The sequence below is a fragment of the Pyrus communis genome, chromosome 11 (assembly GCF_963583255.1).
Source record: "Pyrus communis chromosome 11, drPyrComm1.1, whole genome shotgun sequence".
Classification (NCBI taxonomy): Eukaryota; Viridiplantae; Streptophyta; class Magnoliopsida; order Rosales; family Rosaceae; genus Pyrus; species Pyrus communis.
In genome coordinates this window covers 563,470-589,795 of record NC_084813.1, presented here as the reverse complement: position 1 = coordinate 589,795, position 26,326 = coordinate 563,470, and the positions used below count along the sequence as shown (strand labels likewise).

The 26,326-nt window shown below is 38.5% G+C and overlaps 5 protein-coding genes and 1 long non-coding RNA gene across 11 annotated transcripts; 4 read left to right on the top strand and 2 right to left on the bottom strand.

The window, feature by feature from the left end:
* Positions 1 to 265: 265 nt before the first annotated feature.
* On the top strand, positions 266 to 4,675 carry LOC137707738 (probable pre-mRNA-splicing factor ATP-dependent RNA helicase DEAH2). 4 transcript variants are annotated; one of them, XM_068446651.1, is made up of 7 exons: positions 266 to 741; positions 1,661 to 1,863; positions 1,966 to 3,050; positions 3,462 to 3,587; positions 3,675 to 3,913; positions 4,020 to 4,138; positions 4,259 to 4,675. In XM_068446651.1, the coding sequence occupies exons 1-7, from the start codon at positions 445 to 447 to the stop codon at positions 4,380 to 4,382; spliced, it is 2,193 nt and encodes a 730-aa protein (XP_068302752.1). In that variant the 5' UTR covers positions 266 to 444; the 3' UTR covers positions 4,383 to 4,675. The 4 variants fall into 4 exon arrangements, 3 of the variants coding, with proteins under 3 accessions (XP_068302752.1, XP_068302753.1, XP_068302754.1); XR_011064725.1 differs by lacking the exons at positions 4,020 to 4,138; positions 4,259 to 4,675 and having other exon boundaries at positions 3,362 to 3,587; positions 3,675 to 3,722; XM_068446652.1 differs by lacking the exons at positions 4,020 to 4,138; positions 4,259 to 4,675 and having other exon boundaries at positions 3,487 to 3,587; positions 3,675 to 3,814.
* Positions 4,676 to 4,723: 48 nt separating this feature from the next.
* On the bottom strand, positions 4,724 to 6,356 carry LOC137707740 (pentatricopeptide repeat-containing protein At2g13600-like). Its single transcript, XM_068446654.1, has one exon. It carries the CDS (start codon positions 6,280 to 6,282, stop codon positions 4,753 to 4,755), a length of 1,530 nt encoding a protein of 509 aa, XP_068302755.1. The 5' UTR covers positions 6,283 to 6,356; the 3' UTR covers positions 4,724 to 4,752.
* Positions 6,357 to 7,004: 648 nt separating this feature from the next.
* On the bottom strand, positions 7,005 to 12,651 carry LOC137708480 (DUF724 domain-containing protein 7-like). 3 transcript variants are annotated; one of them, XM_068447565.1, is made up of 10 exons: positions 12,106 to 12,651; positions 10,871 to 11,302; positions 10,405 to 10,513; positions 10,264 to 10,308; positions 9,906 to 10,186; positions 9,430 to 9,504; positions 9,224 to 9,320; positions 8,550 to 8,654; positions 7,971 to 8,129; positions 7,005 to 7,898 (listed from the first exon to the last, which is right to left on the bottom strand). In XM_068447565.1, exons 1-10 carry the CDS (start codon positions 12,580 to 12,582, stop codon positions 7,210 to 7,212), a joined length of 2,469 nt encoding a protein of 822 aa, XP_068303666.1. In that variant the 5' UTR covers positions 12,583 to 12,651; the 3' UTR covers positions 7,005 to 7,209. The 3 variants fall into 3 exon arrangements, with proteins under 3 accessions (XP_068303666.1, XP_068303665.1, XP_068303667.1); XM_068447564.1 differs by having other exon boundaries at positions 10,405 to 10,516; positions 12,106 to 12,650; XM_068447566.1 differs by lacking the exon at positions 9,430 to 9,504 and having other exon boundaries at positions 10,405 to 10,516; positions 12,106 to 12,650.
* An 860-nt stretch (positions 12,652 to 13,511) lies between these two features.
* LOC137708758 (protein CHLOROPLAST J-LIKE DOMAIN 1, chloroplastic-like) lies at positions 13,512 to 17,807 on the top strand. The gene is made up of 10 exons (XM_068447912.1): positions 13,512 to 13,693; positions 13,893 to 13,980; positions 14,054 to 14,158; positions 14,251 to 14,328; positions 15,083 to 15,138; positions 15,860 to 15,917; positions 16,140 to 16,265; positions 16,378 to 16,473; positions 16,656 to 16,727; positions 17,304 to 17,807. The coding sequence occupies exons 1-10, from the start codon at positions 13,587 to 13,589 to the stop codon at positions 17,364 to 17,366; spliced, it is 849 nt and encodes a 282-aa protein (XP_068304013.1). The 5' UTR covers positions 13,512 to 13,586; the 3' UTR covers positions 17,367 to 17,807.
* A 796-nt stretch (positions 17,808 to 18,603) lies between these two features.
* Positions 18,604 to 20,623, top strand: LOC137707971 (nifU-like protein 1, chloroplastic). The gene is made up of 3 exons (XM_068446927.1): positions 18,604 to 19,018; positions 19,236 to 19,372; positions 20,190 to 20,623. The coding sequence occupies exons 1-3, from the start codon at positions 18,685 to 18,687 to the stop codon at positions 20,376 to 20,378; spliced, it is 660 nt and encodes a 219-aa protein (XP_068303028.1). The 5' UTR covers positions 18,604 to 18,684; the 3' UTR covers positions 20,379 to 20,623.
* A 715-nt stretch (positions 20,624 to 21,338) lies between these two features.
* On the top strand, positions 21,339 to 22,250 carry LOC137707972 (uncharacterized). The gene is made up of 3 exons (XR_011064752.1): positions 21,339 to 21,474; positions 21,768 to 21,824; positions 22,049 to 22,250. It is a non-coding gene; the product is annotated as an uncharacterized lncRNA (long non-coding RNA).
* Positions 22,251 to 26,326: the final 4,076 nt, after the last annotated feature.

The following is a 26,326-nucleotide window of genomic DNA, read 5'->3' as shown; positions in this document are numbered from 1 at the left end:
GGTTTCAAATGAACAAAATGAATACACTAAAGCAAATTTAAAGGGTAGTTTGATATAATTGTTAACTGCGGTTTGGGTGTCTAAAGCAATCCAAATTTTGATTGGGCCTTTCACAGTATTACAAATGCAGTCATTGGGCCTCCCACTTAAGGCCGGACCAAACTGAAATTGTAAGGTTTCCATTTCCTGGCCTGCAACAAGGGAGGGAGGAAGGGACTCAATCGTAATTCTGAAATTTCACCTCCTATAATATTGAGCACCGCCACAGCCCTAGCCTCTCCCTCTCCAAAATCCTCCATCTTCTCTCATGTTCTAGGGTTTACGAAATTTAGGGCTGAATATAAAACGGAAAGGAAAACCCCTCTCTTCGGATCCTATCCGACCTCTTTAGGATCCAAGTGATAGGATTTTGGGGGTTTTTGCCGCCGTTAGGGTTTTTGATTGATGGGTACGGAGAGGAAGAGGAAGGTGAGCTTGTTCGACGTGGTGGACGAGGCTTCCATCACATCGGCGAAGATGAACAAATCGAACGGCAGCGGAGGAGCTGCTGCCAACCAAAACGCTATGAACAGTCTGATCAATCGGTGGACCGGGAAGCCGTACTCTCAGAGGTACTATGAGATCCTTGAGAAGAGGAAGACTTTGCCTGTTTGGCACCAGAAAGAGGAGTTCTTGCAAGCTTTCAAGGCCAGCCAGTCTCTCATTTTGGTCGGTGAAACGGGTAGCGGTAAAACCACTCAGGTTCGTTTCTTCAAACTTTTTTACTGTAATTTTCGCCTATTTTGTAGCATGAAATACATAATGGAAGCTGAATAAAAATTCGAACTTGGTAATGTATATTCAAAAACTAATATTTTGTTGACTAAAAAAATGTAAAAACAGTTCCCGGACATGTTTTGATTTTTCGCAAAATTGCAATGGGTATATGCTTTTCCATTCGTGTTAATTTGAAATAATAGTAGCTTTTGTAGTGTTGGGAGAGAAGAATACAGTGGCATATTTAAAACCCGTGTAGTTGGAATTATTTGTGCATTGCTTTTAAAATCTCAGTTGCCAAGCTCTGCGACAATGGTTAAGTTTAATTAACGGTCTTATGTTGTACACTGCAATGATGCATATTGGAATTAATTCTGTATTGACGGTCAATATTACCTGATGTACCTCTCCACGTTTTCTAAACCACATTTGTCACCCTTGGCTGAGGGTACGCTTTTACCATAATATCATTTATGGCAGTGCCATTAACTTAATAGAATGTAAAGGTATGAAATTATCGGCTCTGTATAAAGGATTTGGTTGAACTTTATATTTCGTGCCACTTTCTCAACACAACTAGGACTTGCCTACTGGAAATGTAAAGAAACTGGACACTATATATTTTTCTGGTAACATTAGGACCAAAGCCAAAATTATGGTAGAACCTAGATGGGTCCTAGCCATGCTTTTCAGGTCTTCCTGGATACACCACAACACAAAATCTGGGTGAATGTGGGATAGGGCTTTATAAATCATAGATTATGCTCTATAAACCTGTTAGAAAGTTGATTGTGAGATTATTTTATCTTCTCCTCTGTATCGTTCTTGCTGAAGGTCATGTAAAGAATGAGAATTGTTTAAAATGTCTAACAATGGCAATTGTCTATGTACTTCTCTTTTACAGATTCCTCAATTTGTTTTGGAAGCTGTCCATTCAGAATCTTCAGATAAACGCAAGAAGATGATGGTTGCGTGTACCCAACCACGTAGAGTGGCTGCAATGTCAGTATCCCGTCGTGTTGCTGAAGAGATGGATGTAACCATTGGAGAAGAGGTTGGTTATAGCATCCGTTTTGAAGACTGCAGCAGTGCCAGAACTGTGTTGAAGTAAGCTCAACATCTTTTCTGCTCTTTTCTATTGCTTTATCATTTCTGCTCAGACCCAAGGGAAAGACAAGTTACTTACAGATTATGCATTTTGTGTGGCAGGTATCTCACCGATGGAATGCTTTTAAGAGAAGCAATGACTGATCCACTTTTAGAAAGATACAGCGTGATAATTCTTGATGAAGCTCATGAAAGAACCTTAGCAACAGATGTTCTATTTGGGCTTTTGAAGGAAGTGTTGAGAAACAGACCTGATTTGAAGGTGGTTGTGATGAGTGCTACACTTGAAGCTGAAAAGTTTCAGGGTTATTTCAGTGGTGCGCCACTCATGAAAGTTCCTGGAAGGCTTCATCCAGTGGAAATTTTTTACACTGAGGAACCTGAAAGGGATTATCTGGAAGCAGCGATTCGAACAGTTGTGCAGATTCATATGTATGAGACCCCAGGAGATATACTTGTTTTTCTAACAGGAGAGGAGGAGATAGAAGATGCATGCCGCAAAATTAACAAGGAAATCGGAAATCTGGGTGACCAGGTTGGTCCTGTGAAAGTGGTGCCTCTGTATTCAACTCTACCTCCAGCTATGCAGCAGAAAATATTTGATCCTGCTCCTCCTCCCATAAAAGAAGGTGGAATTCCTGGAAGGAAGATTGTGGTGTCAACAAATATTGCAGAAACTTCTCTGACTATTGATGGAATTGTTTATGTTATTGATCCCGGATTTGCTAAACAAAAAGTCTATAACCCAAGAGTGCGTGTTGAATCCTTGTTGGTATCTCCAATTTCCAAGGCAAGTGCACATCAGAGGTCAGGTCGTGCTGGAAGAACTCAGCCAGGAAAATGTTTCAGACTTTATACTGAGAGAAGTTTCAATAATGATCTTCAACCACAAACGTATCCAGAAATTTTGAGATCAAACCTTGCAAATACAGTTCTTACTTTGAAGAAACTAGGAATAGATGATCTCGTTCATTTTGATTTTATGGATCCCCCTGCTCCTGAGACATTGATGAGAGCACTAGAGGTCTTGAATTATTTGGGAGCATTGGATGATGAAGGTAACTTGACCAAGCTGGGGGAGATTATGAGTGAGTTCCCGTTGGATCCTCAGATGTCAAAGATGCTGGTAGTCAGCCCTGAGTTCAACTGCTCAAATGAAATTTTGTCAATATCTGCCATGCTTTCAGGTACTTTATTTTCTATTTCGTCATTGCTTTCTCAGTTGTGTCTGTCTTGGCTCTTATCTACATCAAAGTAGATAAGGTTGGGCTGCATGCTTCTTGATTGCATGCCTTTGAGTCTGTTATGTGTACAGACATTTTCTTTTGTGCACACACTATCCTAACTGCTAAATCTGCATGCTAATGCTTATGCATGTGGTTGAAGTAGTACTGTGTCAAATTAGGTTGTCATCAGCAACTGTCTTGTCTGGGTTCCATGCCCCCGGTTGGCATGTACCTATGGATTTTTAAGTAATTGCTGATGCATATAGTTGCAGTTTCTCAGTATTATCTCATGAAGCAAATGGTGTCGTCTCGCCTCTATGCATCTGCTAACGTTCCATGGGCCTCGTCTGTGATAACCAATTTATTTCTTAGTACCCAATTGCTTTGTCCGGCCTAGGGAGGCTCAAAAAGCTGCTGACGAAGCAAAAGCGAGGTTCGGGCACATTGATGGAGATCATCTCACGCTTCTGAATGTGTATCATGCATACAAGCAAAATAGTAAGTACATGTATCTGTTTGTTTCATTACTGATTTGAAGTTGATCATCCAGTTTCTTGGTATTAAATTTACTTCTGAATGGTGTAGATGAGGATCCGTCATGGTGCTATGAGAACTTTGTCAATCAGAGGGCATTGAAGTCTGCAGACAACGTCAGGCAGCAGCTAGTGCGCATTATGGCCCGGTTTAACCTCAAGCTATGCAGTACTGAATTCAATAGTCGTGACTACTACATCAACATAAGGAAGGCCATGCTAGCTGGATATTTCATGCAGGTGGCTCATCTGGAACGTACTGGACACTATCTGACAGTGAAAGATAACCAAGTATGTAAATTTACTCTTTACTTTCCATATAGGCCATATGATATTTCCCTTTTTACCCTTATCAGTGTTTGTGCCCGCCTCTTATATGTATGATCTTTGTTCGCAGGTGGTGCATTTGCATCCGTCGAATTGCTTGGACCATAAGCCAGAATGGGTTATCTACAACGAGTATGTTTTGACAAGCAGGAATTTTATCCGTACAGTGACAGATGTTCGTGGGGAGTGGTTAGTCTCTCTCTCCCCCTCTAGTTTCTTTCATTATTTTCCAAATACCCGAATTTAAACTGTGTCCCTATTCTCTCGAGTATATCTGTTTCTAATCTTCCAAATATTACACGTCTACAGGTTAGTCGATATAGCACCCCACTACTATGACTTGGCGAATTTTCCCCAGTGTGAGGCCAAGCGTGTTCTTGAGAAGCTATACAGGAAGCGGGAGGACAAGGATGAGAACAAAAACCGAAAGTGAAGCTCTTAGTCCTGAATCTTCGGAAAGTTCGGAATTATTCTGAGTAACAAAGGAGCAAGCGTTGAGAGCTGGTTGAAATGATCGGATTTCAGCAATTTGCTTCTTTGAGCATCCCAGTTGTCGCTGTAATTGGGGAAAGGCCTTGCATTGTCTCTGTACCATTTTTCTTGAATTTAGTTTTCGTAGTCTATCTATAGTTTTGTATCGTACTCACGATTGTTATTTGATCATGGATGTGACGGTATTACACAAGGTTATATTTTGATTTTAATCAATGAAGGTCTATTTTCCAAGCGTAAATGTTGTGGTAGGGTAAATCGGACCTCGGATCTCGTAGTCTTAATGTGTTTGGTCAGTTTCATGTATCTGTTCATCTCATTCCTCGTGGAGATTCGACCCAGCTACCGGCGTTCTGCTTTCGAATGCCTTTCTCTTGCATCGTCTTCCTAGACTCTTGGACGCTGTTCCATGCTCCTCTTTCGCCGTGAATCTTTGAAAGCGTCGAATATCTTGCGGGATGGGCATGTCCCAGTTTGTCAATTTCTGTAGCAACCAACTCACCAAATTCGAGACTTGAATGCAAGCCACATGCACCAAGCAATGCGACCCAAACCACCACATCCGGCCGAAATGGCATCCCTTGTATCAACTTCTCGGCTTCCTCTAGCTCACCTGCTCTCCCATATAGGTCAACCATGCAAGCATAGTGCTCTACCCTTGGTTCAACTCCGAACTTTGCTTTCATGGAGTTAAATAGGATTTCGCCTTTTTCAACCATCCCGCCATGCCCACAAGCCGATAACAGGTTTACAAACGTTACTTCGTCAGGCCTACAACCGCACTCGGTCATGCTCTGAAACTCCTCCAATGCTCTTGTAGCGAGTCCGTGCCTGGCATAACCTCCTATAATCGAATTCCATGTCACCAGGTTTTTCCTTGGCATTGATCTGAAAATGCACAGTGCCGCGCCAATGTCTCCACATTTTGCGTACATGTCAACAAGCGAGGTTGACATGATGACGTCCTCTGGCATACCGAACTTTAAGATGCTTGAGTGAACTTGCTGTCCCAAGACAAGTGAAGAACAACCAGCACATGCATCCAACACGCTTGAAAATGTAAAATGGTTTGGCCGAGTCCCCGATTTCAACATCAAGACGAAAAGATCCAAAGCATCCACAAACTTATGGCTTCTCACGTACCCACTGATCATAACAGTCCATGAAACCACATTCTTTTCGCTCATCTTGTCGAAAACAGAGCGAGCTTTGTTAACCCTCTTATTGCTGATATAACCATTCACCAAACTAGTCCACGAAACAACGTTCCTTTCCAACATCGCGTCAAAAACTGTCTGAGCCTCATGGATGCACCCCAATTCCATGTAACTCGAAACCAAAGAGTTCCAAGACGAGACATCCTTCACTGAAATCTCATCAAACACTCCGCTCAAAGCTACCCGATTGCCCACATTTGCGTACCCTTTCATCAGCGCTGACCCAACAAACACACTCGAGTTGAGCGCCAAGCGGACTACAACGGCATGAACCTGTGAGACCAAAACATTAAACGCTGTGCCCAAAAACGCATTGAGTACTATCGAGACGGTGTACTCGTTTGGTCTGAATCCATCTCTTGTCATTTGCAAGAAACATCGATTAACTCCATGTGGGTTTTTGGCCTTCTGCAAACCCGACAACATGGTGTTCCACGAAACGACGTCTCTCACGGGCATTTGATCGAACAGGTCCTGTGCAATTGGCGTTTGGTCATTTCTCACGTACTCTGCAATCTTTCTGTTACATGACAGAATGTTATGGGATGCAGGGAAACTGGCTGCCGGAAGCGTACAAAGCTGGCGGTAGTTTGTTAGGAGCGAGGTTTTGTCTAACCTGCGCATCACGCGTAGTAAGCTAATATGCTCAGATCAAATTCTCCAACTTTTGGACAAACATGCGCTGAAAGTTAGTTCATGTGACGATAGCATCACGTACCATGTTGAAGTGAAATAATCCAATGGATAAGATTGAAGTCAGAATTTAATCCAAAGATTGTAGAAAGGTGAAATCTTATTTCGATCACAATTAATTGACCATGACATAAGCCATAACATACGCCAGTAATGAAGTCATTGTGGTAATCATTTTACGATAATATAAAGATAAATTAACTCAAAGTTTATAAATTTTATTTTACGATAAAATAAAATAAAAGTTAAATTGATTGACCATGGCATAAGCTATAACATATGCCAGTAATGAAAATCTTTAACATGCATTACATGGGCCGATATGCATGCGTTTCACTAATGTTAACCTTAAGTGAGATTTTAAATTTCTCGCATAGAAAAGGATTTTAGATCTGGCTTATAGAGTGAGTGGTGTGAGAGGGGATGAAGTCATTACATTGGGTAGTGGTGAGTCTCAATTTATAGGATGGTGGGTCATGGGGTGGTTTTTGTGTCTAAAGTCAGCACGAACACGTAATCGGGTATCAGGCCTTAAGCATTTCTCCTCATATAGGGCATAAAGGAACACTTGAATTTGAACTAATGAGAAGAGAGCAATAAGACTCTAGCTCCCCAGGACTCCCAAAGTAAATATGTAGGGAGAAATGAGAATCGAAAAGCAAAATAAAACCCGCGTTTTTATTCGCCCGGAGAATCCAGGCAACATGTAAAATATAAATGATCGATACAATCCACAATGCAACTCAACATCCCTAATACAAGTAGAGCAATTGTCCGAATCGATACCTAAGCATTACATCCCTAATCTGAGAAGCAAAGTTTAATCACTCCCGTTGTGCGTTGTGAGCTGTGCGCGGCCTAATTCATGGGAGCCAAAGCTAGCTTTTCAAAATCACTCCGGGCGCTCTGAATGCCTTCATTCATGGCATCCAAAGCCATTCGCAATCTAGCAATCTCATGATCTTTGGTCTCCACTACTGACTTGATTGATGCATGTTTGTCCTGCAATTCAATTATTTTCTTCGCAATATAGTCAGCCTCTTCGACAAGTTTGGTCTTCTCACGAGAATGCTCCATGATCTTCTGTTCAGCATCCCTTGACTCGACCTGAAACCACCCTTGCTTGTCCTTAACAGAGAGCAGATCATTCACCCGCCCGCGTAGAATTGTAACATTGAATCCATAATTTTCCAAGTCAACAAGACTCTCCAAAATGCTATCAAAAACACTTTGATGGTCGTCGAACTGCAGCCTGGATATTTTATCCGCTAGACTGGAAAAGGTTATCATGTTTCCAATTGCTGAACCCTCGCGGTATTCCTCTTTGCATTCAACCAGAGGTCGGAAATGAGGATTTTGGGGGAAAAGCCTGAATACTTCCAACGTTTCAATTGTCTTCCACACAGGGGAGCTCTTAACAAAAGGCAACCCTTGCTTCTCATGTGGCCTGCAGCCACTGACCGCATCAACTGCAGGAGATTTGCTAGCTACCTCAACTGGTTCTACTCTATCACTATGCTGGTTGACATTTGCATCAGGGGATGGTCCTAGAAAGAAGAGCACATATAGTCAAACTAATTACTATAACAGAAAAATAACTAATATATGAAGCAGCTTACTTGATTCACCAACGTACGCAGAATGCTGCATCCCCCCGAACCACATGGATAGAGGTTTATCATCATCATCTGGATTATCAGATGCTATCGGTGCAGCTTCTTTTATTTTGCACCTTCCAGGAAAATCGGCTGTTTTTCTTTTAGAGGCATCTTTTGCAGCTAAACAAATTCCAGAAAGTGTTCCAGTTAAAAGGGAGGGGGAAACAAGGTCAATCGAATAATAAGAACTACTTTGGCCTTAATTCTCACTGAGAAAGTTGTTATACAGAAAATAGAAAAATGTTTACCTAGACCACATTGTTGATCAATTAAATTGTGTGCACAATTCTTTTCCAAGTCTCAAACTTCCGGTAATTATTTCAAATTCTGGTTTGCTTCATGTCATTCCTTAATGCTTTACAAGTTGCTTAACTAAAAATTATACAACATTCTCAGTTATCCCTGGTAGGGAAGAGTAACTGTGCTGCTCATATAGTTATATGTTGTTTTTTTTATTAACTTTATTGTTCCCATCAATGAAAATGTTAACATTTCCTCACTGATAGGCTTAAAACGAAATCAAGTTGTACAATCTCAAACCTGTAGAATCCGTCCCCCTCAGCACATGCAAAGTAGCTTCCTCAGGCATCTGATCATTCTTATCATTTTTGTCAGCAACATTTCCTGACATATTCTGCCCCTTAACTGCAGTTCAAAAGCATGGTTATTTACCCAAGAATTAATTGGTCAAAGTAACAACTTTTTTCTTTTAGGGATAAGCTGGCCAAATTTGTTCCATCTCATTTCAACTTGAGCAATGTTATATATATATATATATATCCCCACTTGTAGCATGGTGGTATAAGGAGGATAACTCTGGTTAAACTCATATTTGAGTAGGTCATTATATCGCAACTTGGTACTTATATCATTTGAGAAAATAAAAATAACTGTTCAATATTTCCCCAGCAATTGTCCATCCATCCACTTCCAATAACTTGATAGGATGTTAGACCAGCATCTGCATGACTCTGATACAATTTGAGCCTCACATAGGATCGCATTTGCACCCAAATCATTCTCTCCAATTGCAAAATGTAGGATTAAATTAACCAGAAGGACCACATTGACACAAATAAGATAATTAAATGGTTGATAATGTTCAATTAAAACCAAAGGGGCACAACTGAAATACATTGAAAAGCAAGAACTTAAAATGGACTTGACCGAATCTAAAATATCAGACAATGAATTTAGTTTTAAGGACTTTTTACCTCCGTCTGAAGCTCGCGACCTTACGACCGCTAACTTTCGAGGCCTGCCTCTCTTTCTTTTATGACTACTTCCTCCAGCTGGTTGCTGCTTAAACACCTGCTCAAGTACAGGCAAACATCCATAGGCAATACCATTGAGTGGAAAAGCAAATAGAAGTACACAAGAGATAACTTTTCACTGAGGACCTCTCACTCCATGATTATACCATGTCTGGAAAAGTAACCAGGGTACGGAGCAGGTTAGCCAAAATTGAATCGCTGCCAAGTTCAGCTGACATAACCTGGGTGTTGATAGCTTATTTTAGAAAATAACCAATGTTGCCATGTTGATAGCTTAAAAATCCCTAATGACTTAGGTTCCTCATTTGACAAACTTGAATGAGATATGAGATAAATAATTAAATTGAAACTTCATTCGTATGAAACAAGTTTTTTTTTTCTTGACTTCATTTATATCCTTTTCTCTAGTAATTGGTGAATTGAGTCATCAAATCAAGTTTAGTCAAGCTAAGGACAACCAACACCCGACAACAATCACCTTGCCCACAAGAAGTGACACGGCTAATCACATCAAATGAGTTCCATTTTTTTTTTTTAAATGGGAAACGTGAAGTTCTAGCTTTCTGGGAGAACCCACCAAGCAGTTTGACTAATATGTATCAATTTTTTGTATATTGCCTACCATGCTCTTTTCATTTGCAGGATCATTTGCACTCTTCTTCTGATCTTTCACTTGCAACTCTTGATCAGGTAGCTGAGCTGGTTTTGCAGGTTCATTTGCACTCTTTTTCAGATCCTTCACTTGCAACTCTTGATCAGGTAGCTGAGCCGGTTTTTCAGCCAGTGAAACTTCCTTGCCCTTAGTTGTTGACCCGATAGTTTGAGGCACTTCAGTTTCTTTAATATTACCCTCATTCTGAATATTTTGTCCAGCCAAAGAAACATTTGCAGACGCTTCCTTATCTGAATATCATTAATAACCAAATTACTCTCAAATAGGAAACTAAATCAGTGCAGGGTCTATTGATGAACATATATACCCTTTTCTTTCTCTCTCTTTTGGCTGGGCAGTGCACAGACATACCCTGAAAATCATGAAGAACCAGATTTCTTTCATAAGAAGCCTAACCAGTGCATGGTCTACTGATGGACATATGTACCTTCTTTTTTTTCTCTTTTACCTGCTTCTGAGATCAATCGACTTCCAGTTTGAGATTTTGTGCGCCTTCCTTTACTTGCTACGGGATGAATCCACTGGCTATTCACTTCACCGTCCTTCTCTTGCTTAGTCTTCTACACATAAAAAATATGTTGATCTTAATTCCTAAACAGTGGTTCATGGGAAATCAAAACCGAAATGGTGACTTTCATCATTGCCCATCAGGGAAGGGGATGTAGGACTACATTCCATTACATGTGGTTTACTCAGAATCTTTTTTTGTTCCTATCTATTTCATGTTTACATAGTATTGCTACTAGTCGCCATAATCAATCATTTAGGCACAAAAAAAAAAAGTGCGTGCACGTGCGCATCCTCTATGTGTGTTACCGACTTCATGGAACCCACAAACATTATGTCACGAATGGCAAGTTGCATCACATGAATGATACAACCAAATAAAGGTTAAGAAAAGACATTCAACTCACAACATTATTTTTCCCCAGCAGGCTCTCTGTTTTAATAAACTGATGGCGTACAACAGGTTTCCGTGTGCGTCTTGTTCCCCTAACTCCTGTGCTCAGTTGAGGTAATTCCTGGGGCATTTCTTTATTGTCAGGCGTTTTCCTCAATTGACGTGCTGTAATGGATAATATGGGCTCGGCTGCCTTGTCGTCCTTCAACTTTTTAACCGGACGCGAGTCTGTAGCACTACCATTGCGGGCTAACATCTTTTTGTCCTTGACGCTTCGTGGATAACTTGGCTGCTCCATTTTCTTCCCTGAATTGGTTGATTCAGGATTCTCCTCTGCAGCACTCAAATTTTCTAGTTTAGTAGCCACTTCAAGATTGTTAGAATCTTTTTGAGCAGGCAACACATGCTCTAATTCTTGTGGAGTATCTAAAGCAGCCAATACTTCCTGGAACGAAATTAAATTGATTAGTTACCAACAAATAAATATATTCCCTGGGAGCACTGGCTAAACTTCAACTAAATCAAGAACTAAGTATTTTGCATTGGCATACTTCATGACCTTTAACCAAGACACAAGTGATTACTGTACATTAGGTTCGTATGCTACAGGAGGCATCATTCCATATGTTAAAATGTAAACAAGGCTGTTTTTCCATTGTATGCAGAGTGATATTGAACCTTTCCTTAATGGAGATATCGATAACCCCCCGGTCTCTTCTCTTCTTTTCCAGGAGAGATATTGAACCTTTCCGTAATGGAAACATTAAATAGAAAAGGGATTACACGTTCAATGCACCAACCATTTGCCATCTTAACTCTAAGAAACTAGTTCCTTATTTTTAATCCTATGCTTAAAATTGCGGTGCACATCCTCATCCTCTCGGCTAGAACACTGGATGGAAATAACACCAGCCCGCCTAGAAAAATAACATATGAGGGAAGGTGAACATGCTGAAAATCTACAATATCTTTCTGAACCCTAGCATCTAAATCATCATACTTCATCAGAAAGGTATTATCCTCATTTTCTTTTACAACAATTGCAGGGAACCAAGCATCAACTAAATTTTCCAGAAAATTAACCCATAACACATATTTGCAATTCTTAGCCGCCAATAAAAAGAACTCACTAGAAACAAGAAGGGGGAAACATCAATGCAGTTACTTCCTATTCAGATAACTGCATTGCATAGACCCATAAGTTTCGAAAACATAAGTGTCGAACGCATAGAAAGAATTAGCAATTACCTGCTTATTGGGCCGAACCCATTCGCCATTAACCCAATCTTGATGCAATCTGAGACGTTCTTTCTGAAATTCGATCAAATCCGGAGGGTTGTCGAAGACGACGGTGTACTTGGAATTGTTCTCGACAACCTTCCCTACGACCCCAGTCCACCACCCATCTCTGTAATCCGCATCCACCACATCTCCCTCCTCAAAATTCCGGTCAGCGAGCTGCGGCGGCGTGGGCCTCAGGTGCTCCAAATCGACGTACTCCTTGAGCTGCTTAGACCCGTCTTCCGTGACCAAGTTCTTGTACTCGACCAACGCCCTTTTCCTCTTCTTTGAGGCGGAGTTTGTGGGGCTTGTGACAATGGTGGCTCTGAACAATGCGCCTTTGAACCCTTCCTCGTCGGTCCTCACTTCTACTTCTGAGCCCACGCTGAACAATTGGAGCTGCTGCTGCTGCTGCTCTTCTTCTCTGCCCTCCGAGCCCGCCATTGTCGTTGAGTGGCAGACCCTAAACTAGGTTTCTTTTTATGGGTGCTTTGGGTAAGAACCGTAGGGTAATAGACCTACTTTCTTTTCCAATCTTGAACTTCTTTCCCAATCTTGAACGGTCAAACCTGGCACGGTGAGAGATAAACACTGCTACCAAGATTTACAGCAGCTCTGTTTAATAAACTGCTTTTGGTTTTGGGTTTCCGTTTAGATAAACACAGTGATTACGAGAAGGGATTTTGCAATATGCATATACGTCATGTGGTAAATTTCATATACATTTATCTGACAGAGTTACCGTTTACGCATAAATGAAATCTCATAATTCTGACTTAAGTTTCAACGGTTACATACATGCATGATGCGTGGTAACTATCATATTCATTCTAGTTCAAAGTTGGACGAAGTCTTCAAAGTTTCTCCTTTAGTGGACCAAATTATACACGAGTGCGCCCCAATTTCATATTTCTCAACAATCATTTTCTTTGGCTTGCGCATGTCAATTGGCTCTATAATTTAGTCCGCTAATTGTTCTACATCATTTAGGTTCCAAAGTTTTGCCCTTTTGAAGCCCTTATTTACATCAAATTGAAGGATCTAATCCAAGTTTGACATGTATATTGTTGAGAGTTAGTTAAACACTTGCTCATGAAGTACTCTTCTAAGTTTTTATACGACTCACAACATGAGTACGCCCGTAATTTCACGTAGCATGAAGTAAAAATCTGTTCACGATGATGGAGCCCAATCCGGCCCAACTGCATCCAGAAGAGTAGCCCACTTACTATATTAGTCCGCGTACTAATCTTGTTAGGCCCAAGTATTATTACGTGTATTCCGTATTCCGTATGTATTTTGGTACTTGTCTGCTGGCCTGTACTGTACTAATCCCTTTGGAGGGGTCACCCAATGGGGTTTTCCAGCTTTGCTTCTCCCTCTGCTTCTTCTGCTCGAAAAACCCTGAACCCAAATATTCAAACCAAAACTCATTTTCCACATTGCAAATGGCTCTGGCGATTTCTCATGCTTTTCTCTGCCCCAAATTGCAATTTTCCCAGAGGAATTTCCGCCCCAATGTCCCAGAGTTGAGGCTGCCACCCTCTTTTGTCAGGTAATTCAATCACTCTGTTTGGTTGGTGAGAAAATTGAGAAAAGTTTTTTTTTTTTTTGATGTGTAGAAAGTTTCGTTTTCTGTTTCGAATGCTGGGTCTCTGTTTGTTTTTTGTTTTGTTTTGCAATTGTTGTTATAATTGTTCATGTTTTGAATGTATAGAAATAGCAACAGGGTGTTAAAATTATTATGTTTCTAGAACAATTCCACAGAATAGAAGGGTAATTTGTGCTGCTGCGTCTGCGGCTGGAAGTTCTAATCCGGATAGTGATTTGAATCCATATGAGGTAATTCCATTTTGTGAATTGTATGGACCCTTGAAATTGATGTTGCAAGTGACTGACTGATATTATCTCACAGGTTCTCGGTGTGAGCCCATTTGAGGGATTTGACATGATCAAGGCAGCATATACCAAAAAACATAAGGAGGCCGTAAGGAGTGGTGATGATGCAACTGCTGCTAGAGTACTTTTCAAAACTCTCTGTCTTTTTTCTAAATGTTCGGTTGCAACCGTCTTATGAACGGTGTTCTTATAACTATGTAATCATTTATGTAGCTGGAGAAAGCATATGACAAAGTTATGATGGCACAGCTAACTAATAGGAAGAAAGGTGTAACCTTTGGTTCCTTCAAGGTACATGCAGCCGTATTTTAATTTTCTAGTTCTGGGGTGGACATTATTCATCAAAGGTGAGATGAGAGAAATTGGAAGTTGAAAAACGACGTTCTGTGGTTTCTTTAGGGATTAAGTTATTGTTTTGACCTTGTATTCTATAGTATAACGGCTTTAAACAGTCACTAATGGTGGATTAACTCCAACGCGTGCAACAATTTTGAGAGTGCGTGGTTCTTAATGGAAATGGATTTGCTTTACTCTGGACTTGTTTTCCTTCCAAGATAACACTTTTCATGGTAGCAGCATATAGGAATAATGAGGAACTTGGATCCTGAAGAGATGCTAAATGCCAAGCACAAATATTGTCTTACAGATAATTAAAGTAGTGGAATGGGAAGAAACACGGGTGACTTTACATTTTACAGAAACATGTACGATATACATTGGTATCTGATTTGGGTTAGATAGGATTGATAAATATAGTGGTGAAGCAGAATATTGAAGTTAAATTAACCACTATCATTATCATCTTTGTAAGTTTTGCTTGGTAAGATTTGAAGCTTAGAATGAATACTTGTTATGGTACAACAGTAAAAAATCTGGTCTACAAATTTTCATTGAAAACTGTTATGTGTAAATAGCCCTTAAGTTGTTTCTACGTACTTCTAGATTTTATCTTTTTGATAATTTAAATTTCAGGTTGATTAATTATTTTCATGTCTTTTCTCTTCCTTGTACTGATTGTTCCTCTTATATTACTCTTGAATTTCAGGTTTCAAAAGACATCAAATATGCTGATAAGCAACCAATTGTACCATGGGGGCCTAGGTTTGTCTTTGCAGCATGTGACTACTGATAAGTAGCATTGGAAAATGTTGCTAAGAAGATGCATATCAGTGGCTGCTGATTTTGATACATTTTAAAGCATGTAATCTATTTATATGAAGAAATAAGTAGGTTGGATTACCTTAATAGTTAGTTTCGGAAATCCTATTGCTTACCCGTGGCCACTTTGATAGAGGCTGGTACTTTTGCAATGCGGATTTACTCTTTGCTTCATTTAATACTAGCATATGGGCACACACAAATTTTTTTTTTTTTTTTTTTTTTTTTAAATTAGAGATATGTTAAGATTACATGTAGGTGAGGTTTTGAAAAAAAAAGCAAAATTTGGTTGTGTGAAATTACATTTCTGCCCCATATTTCTTATTCATGTTCTGTTTTAATTAGAGGGTTAAACTGGTAATTTCATAGGATTTTGGTTGACAAAGTGTGTTTTATTAATTAGTAGAGATAATGCATGCTTAAAAACACGAACTTCTTATGAGCTCTCAATATGGAAAATGATACAAATATTCAGAAAATTTTCCTTTTTATTCTGCTTTAAAATTTTTGGAAACGGGATGGTGCATGACATTTATCAATTAAAAACTGAAACCAGCTCTCGTTTCTTTCCTCCACGTTTGATATGTTGACTATTTTCAGAGTATATATGTAGTCTAATGGTGGCACGTTATGCTCTAATCTTTGGACTTCTATTTGCTTACAGGTTCACCAAGTCTTCTGTACAAGATATGCGCATCAACCTGGCAATATCTGCTGTATTTGTAAGTATTTAGGGAATGGTTGATACATATGATTCTTATCCTTTATTGTTTGTGAAAATATTGCTTTGTGCATGCTGTTGGCTATGACAACTCTTGAAGTTGCATGGCAATTAGCTAGCACATCTTATATATTTCAATAACTTAACCCTTCCGGCTTCTATTTTGTATTTTGCTTTATTCTGTGAATTTTTCTTATCCTCACCTTCTTTCCATCTTTTGCAGGTAGCTTGGCTTCTTATCAAGCGGAATGCTGAATATAAACCCCTGCAATTTTTAACTTTTGCATTTGTTTATCGGATTTTCGAGAAGTTGAAATCCTTTGAACCGCCTGTATCTCCAACATATACAGTGAGTCATATTTCTGATTAGATTGCATGTCCTCCATTCGTGCTACTTTTTGAAACTATATGTAGAAACTTATGATAAGCTGCTTTTCAACCTAATAATTCTATTGATGCAGGAAGATGGTGAGGATGCAGGGAGGGGATTGCGAATGGGAAAACGGCTGCTCCGTTCACTTGCACTAGTGTTTGGCTGTATCGCGATTGCTTCTGTGGTATATTATGCTGCTTGAATTCTTGGTGCACTAGCGTTTACCAGGGAGGGGGTATAAGTGGGGGGATTTCAGTTCTGTTCTGATTGTTTATTTTGCTACTGATTTCAATATCTGATTATCTTAAAAATTTAGTTCCTCTCCTTTATGTTCATTTCACCAAAGTCTCTGTTAATTTCTTGCAGGGATACACTACTGCACTGAATTTGATCGAGTATATGGGTAGCTACATTCCTGCTGCTCTTTACAATAACCAGGTATTGGCTAGTAATATCTTTGTATTTATTCGATACTTTGTTCTACACTAAAAGAAGTTAATTCTAGCCATTGCAATTTTGGTCAAGACTTAGAGAGAAATCAGATTTTGCTTCCTTTCCATCAATCCGCCCAAAATCCAAAGTCAACTTCTAGTATGTTATCAGATTTTCAAAACTTTGAAGATCCTTTCAGAGTGAGATTTTAAATTAAATTTGGGGTAAAATTTTCCTTTTATACTTATTTTGTTGAAACACTTTTCACAAGCACACGGGAATAGAGGTGACAAGGTCACAGGGTAAATCGGGAAATTAGGATGAACCACAGAGGATTATCCATACTTCCTTATTTTGATCAGCGACCTTCCTAAAGATTTTTTGGATAGTCTAGTGATGACTATTTGAGTATTTATATATAAAAGTTAGTTTATTAAGTCTATAAAGCAGTTTTGAGCTTCATTTCAGCAATTAAGCACTTCTGTAAACAAACGATGTGAAATGTTGGCGAGTAAAAAAATTAACTGACAGGTTGTATAATATTTAGTATTTACCGTTGTGAAAATATCTCTGTGCATGCAGGAATTGATAATCACTTCAGCAACTGCGTTCATGCTCTACATTATGGCATCATATTATAGGTGATGAAATATGTTTGTGAATCTGGGCAAGATCGACATGGCAGCAAGCTATCTCATGAGATGCTCTTCTCTTTTGTACCTTGGAATTTTGACAGGAAAGCAACTCGAAGTTCAGTTTTATCTCGTGTAGATACCTTCTAATTGGTGTTGGTTGGTTTTGAGTTGTTTTAGTGACTGATGTAGCAGTAATACAAAACAATTACTACTCCTCAGCCTTAACTTCTTCGTTGCGGCTTTACGTTACCTCTCAAGTATGAAATGTTTGAAGATTACTAGAAATTACATTATGTAATGTAGAAAGCCTCTTTATTTGTTGTGTTCAGAGTGGTTTCTCCAAAAATACTGCAAACCAAAAAGCAACCTCACTCCCCTTCATCTTGCCTTCTCTTTTCCGTGGGGGGGACTATTTTGAATAGAAAAGAGGTTGTATAATTTAGATCCAGAATGGTTAGAAGGAAGGTGCACAAAATCCAGGTACAGCAACTCTCATCAAGATTTTCTCACTTAGATATCTGACTTAAGTTTCAACCCCCAATTTGGTTCGGTTCATGTGGCGCTTACTTTTCAAAGCCACTTATTTAAGGCCGGGCAAAATCTTATAAATCTGACTCAGGTTTCAGCTGTCGCATGCATGTGTCACATGTAATAAGTACCATATTCACTAGCGAACCATATTATGGAATCAAATTGGACATCTAGTCTCTCAACTTCAAAATTTTCAACATCGGTATTCTTTTGCTTGTGCATGTCGACCTGCTCTATAATCTAGTTCGCTAACTGTTCTGCGTCATCGAGTCATCAAAGTTTTTCCCATTTTAAAATCCAACTAAATTTTCACATTCCTCCAGTTGAAAGCTACCCACTTGCGCATGGAAGCACTCTTCTAAATATTTATTTTCTTATGTTAGAAATCTAATGTTTTGTAGCAAGCAAAAGTTTCCTAACTCAATTTTGAAGAATTATGTTGAGTCTTGATACTGATGAATCACATAATGGTGATCACAAGAGACTAAAATGCTCTGTGAGTCTTTCCAACCCCGAAATGATAAACTACTATGACGAAACCAACCACTGGTCGTATTTAAAAAAATTAAAAAAATTAAAAAAAATAAAATTGAAGAAGGGGGGATTCAAGTAGCATAGTTTTGTACCCCAATCGCCCCAATCGCCCCTATGGACTAAATTTCTAGCATATACTAATTGCACTTTTAACTAGATATTTATTGAACTCTCTCAAAAGCCCCTAAACTTGTCGAAGTCATAAACTGAACCCACCCCCCATCTTCCAGAAACAGACTTGCACGGCCTTGCTTTATTCAAACATGGCGTCTCTCGCAGCCACCGGGTTCCCCCAAGCCCCAACGCTTTCTTCCAAAATCCCACCCAAATCTCACCAATGCCCACAATTTACGTGTTTGAAACGGCACTGTTTCACCTCTAAAGCGCCCATCTTTCTGAAACCCACCATTAGAGCTTCGAACCCAAGCGCCGCCGCCGAGTCTTCTTCTCCGGGACTCTACTCCGCCAAGCAGTACGAACTCACGGTTCCCAACGTCGACTTGGTTCTGGAGGACGTCCGCCCTTATCTCATCTCCGATGGCGGTAACGTCGACGTTGTCTCCGTTGAGGACGGCGTCGTTTCGCTCAAGCTGCAAGGTGGATTTGATTCAACTCTGTTTTTTTTTACTATGATTTTTTTTGGGAAATTGAAACCATTGTATAAACAAGTCACTAGGTAATTGAAAATACATTAAATTTGGTTTAATCAAGTTTGCTAGAGCGGTGTGCTCGTTTATGTAGTTTAGATGAATTCAGTGTAATTATCGTATCGTTGCACACTACAGTGACTTTGACAAAATTAATGGATGAACAGGGGCATGTGGGAGCTGTCCGAGCTCAACGACCACCATGAAGATGGGAATCGAAAGAGTGCTCAAGGAAAAGTTTGGAGATGCGCTCAAGGATATTCAACAAGTCTTTGATGAAGAAAATAAAGAGATCACAGTTGAGGTCAGTGTTTCCTGACTCGATTTTAATGGATTGCATGCTCTTAATTTGTCAGGGTGTATGTTTGAAAGTGCTTCCTTAGGAAGGACTTCTGCTAGAAGCACGTCTAAAGTCCTTTTCCGGAAGTGTTTAGTGAAGTAGTGGGTTTTAGAGACATTGAGAGCGAGAGACTCTGTGAGATTAGAGCTAGCTATGGAGATGAAGGGAAGCAATTATGGGTCAATCTGTTGACCCTAATGATCTTGTCGATTACTCACTTAGCGATGCCACACCTTTCGAAAATTGTCCTTCATGATCCCTCAAAACACAACTCATGTTCGGGAAGATGTCCAAAAAACTGCACCAATGACAAGGTGATGTTAGAAAGGCTTGCCCTTCGAAATTCAAGATTATGCATGAAGGTCCAAAATCACTCATAAAGTGTTCACTTGCCTGCATTAAGGCCATACCGAATCTATTATGCATCTGCTTTTATTGCCGAAAAGAACGTGAAGGGCCAATTGGACTCCTCCTGCTACAAGATGTGCAGCTCCAGAATAAAAATCAATAATTAGATGTTTATATTTCAATTTTGCCATCTCGAATAAGAGTAAATGTCGAAAGAATGCACTCCCAAACATTGTTGGACTGAATAATGAATTGAAGTAATTTTTGTAAAAGAAAAAAAAGCTAATACTAGTAAGTGTTTTTATAAATCCAGAACCACTTTTAACGTTTTTGGCCAAATGGTGTCAAAAGCGTTTTTGATTATCTGAAAGAGGTTTTAGAACTGCGAAGCAGGCCCGTAGTGTTTGATGGTGTGTTAAAATTGCAAATGCAGGTAGTGAATCGTCATCTGGACATATTGAGACCAGCCATAAAGAACTTTGGCGGGAGTGTGGAAGTGTTATCGGTTGAAGGTGGGGATTGCCATGTAAATTATGTAGGGCCTGAGTCCATCGGATCAGGAATCAAAGCAGCGATTAAGGAGAAGTTCCCAGATATCGTCAATGTTGTATTCACTGGATAGCTTTGACTCCCATGGAGATGTCTTCCGATTTCAAAATGGTTAGCCGCAGGCTCCATCAACTTCCAATTTGTGTATCTGGTTGAATAAGTGATTTATTATCGTTACTTGTACAATGAATTTTGTGTAATTAGCCGTTGGTACATGATGAATTCCAGCTTTGTTCTCTGTTGTAAACACTTCTGAGGGGGAATTCTATTAACTTCTGCGTATTCAGTAGAAAAATGAAAGAAAACATTTGCAGAATATCCCACAGTTATGTCCAAACGAAGAATAATAGAAAGCAAAATATGAGTATGAGAATGTATGTTGTAGTCGACTATTTGGATTCAAAATGGTGTATAGAAGTCTAAAAGGAAAAGGTTTTGAATTGTTCTAGACAGTATAGGATTGAAACACGGTTTCCATCCTAGTTTATGCACACATCCAACATGTTTCCATCCTAGTTTATGCACACTTGTTGGATGAGGATTTCTTGTCGGTGTTCTACTTGGATTCTAGTAGAAGAGACGAGTGGATTGAACCTGTATATATAGTAGCTCTCTGCTATCGCAAAACAATTGCTTGAGTTTGTAATAAGACCTATTATTAGTGCAATGCAAACATTTAGGTTTTGTAAGAGAGGAGAAGGTTTGCTATAGAAGATTACGCTAAGAGTTAGTCTTCCACAACAAACCCTAGTTTGCAGAAACTCAAGTTCATTAAGGGCGTGTTTGTTTGGCTTCACTAGCCTTCACTGAACTAGATTACGCTAAGAGTTAGTCTAATCTCATGTTTATTACACGGAAGTACTAACTTTAATGAAATTAGAAGGGACTTGTCCCGACTAACAAGCTCGCTAGCCGATCTCAGCGATAGCCGCCAAAGAGCAGCGGACTACTAAGACTGTCTGCTTCTCTTCGCCTCCCACTCATCTCATATGCTTCGCTTCGCCTCCCACTCGTCTCATATGCTTCGCATCGCCTTGCGTTAGACTCGTTTCATCAGCTTCGCACCGTCCTCGTAGCCGTCCAACAAATAGACGATCGACGACGGACTTCCATCGCTGCCAATGGTTTCCATTGATATCCTCTGCAACCACATCTTCTTGTTCGAAAAGGTAAACAAAAAGATTTGGATTTCGATATCGTTTTGATTTGGGCTTTTTCCCAAATTACGGTCCCTAGCAAAATCGACTTGAAATTCCATCGTTTGCAAATGGCTACCCGGAGTCTCCAAGTGCTGTTAAAAAAGGCGAGACTTTTGGATTTCTTACAAAAAAAATGCCATTAATTCTCAATGATTAATCGGGATTTTAAGCTCTTTTGGACTGTTTTGATCAGTTTTAGTTTTTCAGTTTCCGGTTTCTTTACCAATGGTGTTTTATTTTTCTGGGTTTTCCATATTGTGCAGTGATTGTTCATCTAAGAGCCACTGGTGATGCTCCTATATGCAAGCCACAAATTCAAGGTGTGCCTTTTGTGGTTGCAGACTTACAATAGTGTTTATGAATGTTGGAATTGTATTACACTTTATTTTATCATGGTTTATGATGAAGATTGGTATATCAGTATATGTGAATTCATGAGTTTTGATGATCATATGCTCAGAAGCTGCATAATGTTTAAAAGGTTATCTTTTTCTTTTTTTTCTTTTTTGTTCTTATTTTGTTGATTATTTTCTTAAAGCTGCAGAGTAGAGAGGTTGTCTCATTATCCAGCTTGTCAAATTGGAATTAGAGTTACAGTGCTTGTTGGCTCCTGATGCTTGCCAAACATTTAGAATCCCAGATTTTTCAAGAACCTTTGGTTGTACCTCTATTCAAGGCTCTTGTAAAAGGCAAGCTGAAAATTGCCTGTATCCAAATGAATGTTTTAGTTTCTTTGCTTATATCTTATGTAAATTTGTTGTTCAGTTCTGTTTGTGATAAATGTTTTGGGGTGTTCGTGTCGATTTCAGTTTCTTGCGTCTCTTCTGTAGCCTCCTTGATTGATTTAGCAATGTGGAATGATGCCATGATTAGTGAGATTTCAAAGTGGTTAGCCTTGAAAATCTTGTGTTCAATTAATTTCATGTTCTCCTATTAACAAGAATATTGGGTCTAAAATATTTTTGTCCGAGACCTAATCCGGCACTACACCAAATACTTCATTATTCTTATCCTAGTTAGTACAAGCCAACCCAGTTCAGCTTAGTCTTTAAAACTAGTTCAGTTCGTGATAGTCTGGTGCAACAAACGCACCCTAAAAGTATTGAAATATCTTAACTTGCAGGAGAAGATATCACGGATGTCGATATGAATTGATACTCTTCTCGTGTATTCAGAATAATACACACTTTTAGTAGGACTAGTGTATTTTGAACAACAATACTAACAACAAGAGAGACCACGCCGCTTATTTCGACGTGATAGTAACTGCACCCCGTATTAGGGTTGTTTAGAGTTTGTAACCAACACTACTTAAATTGAATATTATTTGGCTAGTCAAAGATGAGTAAAAACTTATACTCAAAACTCTTAGCATTTGAATTACAGAGTTTTGTACTTATGATCAAAACCATTCATATTACCAATCACACTGTACATATCATCTCTGCAAAAAATGAATTAAAACTAAGGTTGTTTAGTAAAACTATTCTAGCAAATACATAAACGGTATGTAATGCTTTTCCCAATTTTGTTCATTTGTTTTTATACAGTTCGATGACTAAATAACCTTAGTTTTAATTGATTTTTTGTAGAGATGATATTTATAAGATGATTTATAACATGAATGGTTCTGATTATAAACATGAAGTTCTATAAATTGGCAACAAACAATTTTGAGTAGGAATTCCTATTCGTCCTTGAGTAGTCAAGTATCGTTTTTTTTTTTTTTTTTTTACTTTTGAAGTCCAATAATTTCCTCCATTGGTTTATTATATAAAAACTTAGTAAGTCAATATAAACGAATGAGAATCCTCTCCAAATCCTCTTTGTGAGGATCCCAAGGATTCTCTAATCACATTCGTTTATCGTATATCATGCGATCAGAAATCATTGTAAATTTTTTATTTAAAATTAAATATAAACAGTACCTGATGAAAACTGGCTACACGATATACGATAAATGGATGTGCCGGATCCTCATTCAATATAAACCACAATCCTATTGACTTGTTATCCGACAAATCAAACTAATGGTTTGGTCAACTCACATCTATAAAATCTCACAGATTAATGGTATGGCATAGGAGAGTGGGTATGGTTGAAAGTTGATACGCGAGGAAGATACTGCCAGATGCCAATGCCCAAGCGTAGGTTTCTTCTATTGAGAATTTCTTTAATGTTTTTATGTCAAATAAAATAAGTAATAGAGTTAGTTCTCAATAAGTCATAAGGCAGGCCTCCAAATACAAGGAGACACAAAGGTGACAGGATCTGCGGCCCTCTGTGTGTATTTGGGTCGATCCAAAATTCTGGAGACCATGCATATAGAATTGGGAGGTTTATCAATCCCTCCACTTGCTTGCAGATCATGTCCAGCAGTTCTACAAGGACACATGCAAGCTGAGATAATACCGACTACAAACTTTTGTGCTCTAATTTTAAAAGGCACATATTTGTGGACTTTTCTTTTCTCTTGTTTTGCACAAACTAATCTGCCCTATGAACAAAAGGGCACATTTTAGGTATTTTTATATATGTTCTATGAAATTAAGAGGGCACAAAATGTTTTTATGCTTAATAAAATTGAAGGGGGCACAAATTAATTGTGTTGTTAGACCATTATTGTTGTATGTACGTAGGTGCACTGAAATGAAATGCTGATGTAGTATATTCTTCAATTATCTCTTTTGTTTTTTTTATTTCAAGGACAAGAACGATTAAAACCAAAAAATATAGATAAACAAGTATAAACAAAATATAAGAAAAGAATCTTGGTTCTTTTCTTTTGGATGATCTTCCAACTTTTATTTATCTATCATTCCCTGTCATTTGTATTCTGTATTATTGCTGTTGGTGTTGTTGCTATTGTTTACTATATAGTATACTCCCAAGCTATATCAAAGCTCACCCACTAATTGACAGTTATATACCATTGCATGTAGTGGAGTAGTTTATATCCAAACTTGGAGGATGCTGTCTACTTGATCATTTTTAACAAAATAAAGTTTATTCAATCCAAACAGGATGGATACACGTACTCGCTTACTTGATTGGCTAGAAACTTTACTGCTTGAAAATTAATATTTCGTATTGTATTAAAACAAAAACAAGTAATTAAAGCAGTTTTTCTAAAACAATATTGTTTTCTAGTTAGGCAATTGAAAATTCTCATTATCCTTGTGCAAGCAAGGTGTTGAGCACAATTCAATGAATTTTTCCATTCATAATGACTAATTATTACGTAAAAATGAGGATAATTTTTACCGGACCCCATATATATTTTCTTGGCAAAGAAAAGAACCCCCAACATCATCATATTAAACATAATTAAGCATTTCTTAATCCTGTGTTTCATCTGAAGGGATCTGATCACATGCGAAAAACCTAGTTAGACACACGCATGAGGACATTAATTAGCAGTGTTGATGACAAAATTGGTGTTCTTAAAAAATAAAAATATAAAACAAAGAAGAAGAATATATCATCTTGAAGAAATCATCAAACCCAGAGACATGAGAGCATGCTATAGATTGCTCTAAATTTTATGCCTAGGAATTTGCTAAAGATTTTTCATATGAAATTTGTGATTTTAATGAGATATATAATTATAATTAAAAAAAGCAATCTTTGCATATATACTTCAGCAGGAGACTGGGTTGGACTTGGACATCAATTATTTATGTCCTAGTCATCCATGGTGATACGTGCAAGAAATATTCCTCCAGTCGATCGATCAAGCCGTAAGCAACAAGGACTCGGAGATGGCATATATGAGTGCCAGATGGCAAGCGTGGAAAACTGCAGAACCCACCATGGTTTTGTCAGCATCTCATATGGACTTTTGCTTTAGGGTTTCACTCGTATGGAATTTTGTTTAATGCTGTCTGGTATACATGTTTCGAGCTAGCCGGCCTTCAACCTCAAATTAAGGGTCGTGCTTCAAGGAAATTAAGACACCGACAAACCATTTCTATATGATTTTTTTTTTATTTTTTAATTAACTCATCATTCTTTTCCTGCTAATAAAGTACTACTGCTACACTTGCGGGTTTTCACAGTACTGTTTCTAGTTCTCTCTTTGGTTAGACTTGGGTATTATTAATAAGTGAAGCTGATCCAGGTTAAGTTAAAAGTATAAATATCACTTTCAAATAAACAGGACTGATGAAATCATAATAATATTCTCTGATTTAGCAAAATAAATAATAAACCACATGCATGAACTTCACATGAACACACACACGCGCATGAGAAAATTGAGAAATGAAGAACTATAGTATATACATGGGAAAATGTATATGAAATGGTACGTAAAATGAAAATTAAAAAGTAAAAACTATTTGAAGTTGTTTTGATTTTCAAAATTTTGCTTCATATAATTCTCTATTCTTTCCCTCCCACCCTTGGGCTTTCTTCATCACTTAAATGTTAGCAAACACACTCTTACATACATCTTAAAAAATGTCATGGTAATAAATACACGACTCGTTTCATAACTATTTCATTTTTAGTTTTCATTATTGTGATAGAAATGAAAAAGAAAGTATATAGAAGAAATAAAGAACAAAAAAGGATAATTAAAGGAAGGCGGTAAGATAGAGGAAGAAATTATCTGAAAACAAAAACATAAAAAAGCGAAAACAACTTGGACTTGTTTTCACGTTTTTTCTCTATCTATACTACAATAATTGGTGAACTGTCGTTGTATTTTTGCGCGTGCTCACGTGGAACCATGCATTTAGAAATCGCTTAGTTAATAAATAAGCATGAGAGAGTCAGCCTGCACAAACGGTCCAACGATTCAAACCACTTTGGATAAATG

Excerpts from the sequence above, each read along its gene's own strand:
- LOC137707740 (XM_068446654.1), bottom strand. The coding sequence starts at position 6,282 with ATGCGCAGGTTAGACAAAACCTCGCTCCTAACAAACTACCGCCAGCTT.
- LOC137707971 (XM_068446927.1), top strand. The coding sequence starts at position 18,685 with ATGGCGTCTCTCGCAGCCACCGGGTTCCCCCAAGCCCCAACGCTTTCT. Across the intron at positions 19,019-19,235 it reads CGTTTCGCTCAAGCTGCAAG|GGGCATGTGGGAGCTGTCCG; the intron begins GTGGATTTGATT and ends ATGGATGAACAG. Across the intron at positions 19,373-20,189 it reads ATAAAGAGATCACAGTTGAG|GTAGTGAATCGTCATCTGGA; the intron begins GTCAGTGTTTCC and ends TTGCAAATGCAG.
- LOC137708480 (XM_068447564.1), bottom strand. The coding sequence starts at position 12,582 with ATGGCGGGCTCGGAGGGCAGAGAAGAAGAGCAGCAGCAGCAGCAGCTC. Across the intron at positions 10,309-10,404 it reads TCGATTGATCTCAGAAGCAG|GGTATGTCTGTGCACTGCCC; the intron begins GTAAAAGAGAAA and ends CATGATTTTCAG. Across the intron at positions 9,505-9,905 it reads CTGCAAATGAAAAGAGCATG|GTTATGTCAGCTGAACTTGG; the intron begins GTAGGCAATATA and ends ATCAACACCCAG.
- LOC137708758 (XM_068447912.1), top strand. The coding sequence starts at position 13,587 with ATGGCTCTGGCGATTTCTCATGCTTTTCTCTGCCCCAAATTGCAATTT. Across the intron at positions 13,694-13,892 it reads CTGCCACCCTCTTTTGTCAG|AACAATTCCACAGAATAGAA; the intron begins GTAATTCAATCA and ends TTATGTTTCTAG. Across the intron at positions 15,139-15,859 it reads ATTGTACCATGGGGGCCTAG|GTTCACCAAGTCTTCTGTAC; the intron begins GTTTGTCTTTGC and ends ATTTGCTTACAG.
- LOC137707738 (XM_068446651.1), top strand. The coding sequence starts at position 445 with ATGGGTACGGAGAGGAAGAGGAAGGTGAGCTTGTTCGACGTGGTGGAC. Across the intron at positions 3,588-3,674 it reads TCATGCATACAAGCAAAATA|ATGAGGATCCGTCATGGTGC; the intron begins GTAAGTACATGT and ends TGAATGGTGTAG. Across the intron at positions 3,914-4,019 it reads TGACAGTGAAAGATAACCAA|GTGGTGCATTTGCATCCGTC; the intron begins GTATGTAAATTT and ends CTTTGTTCGCAG.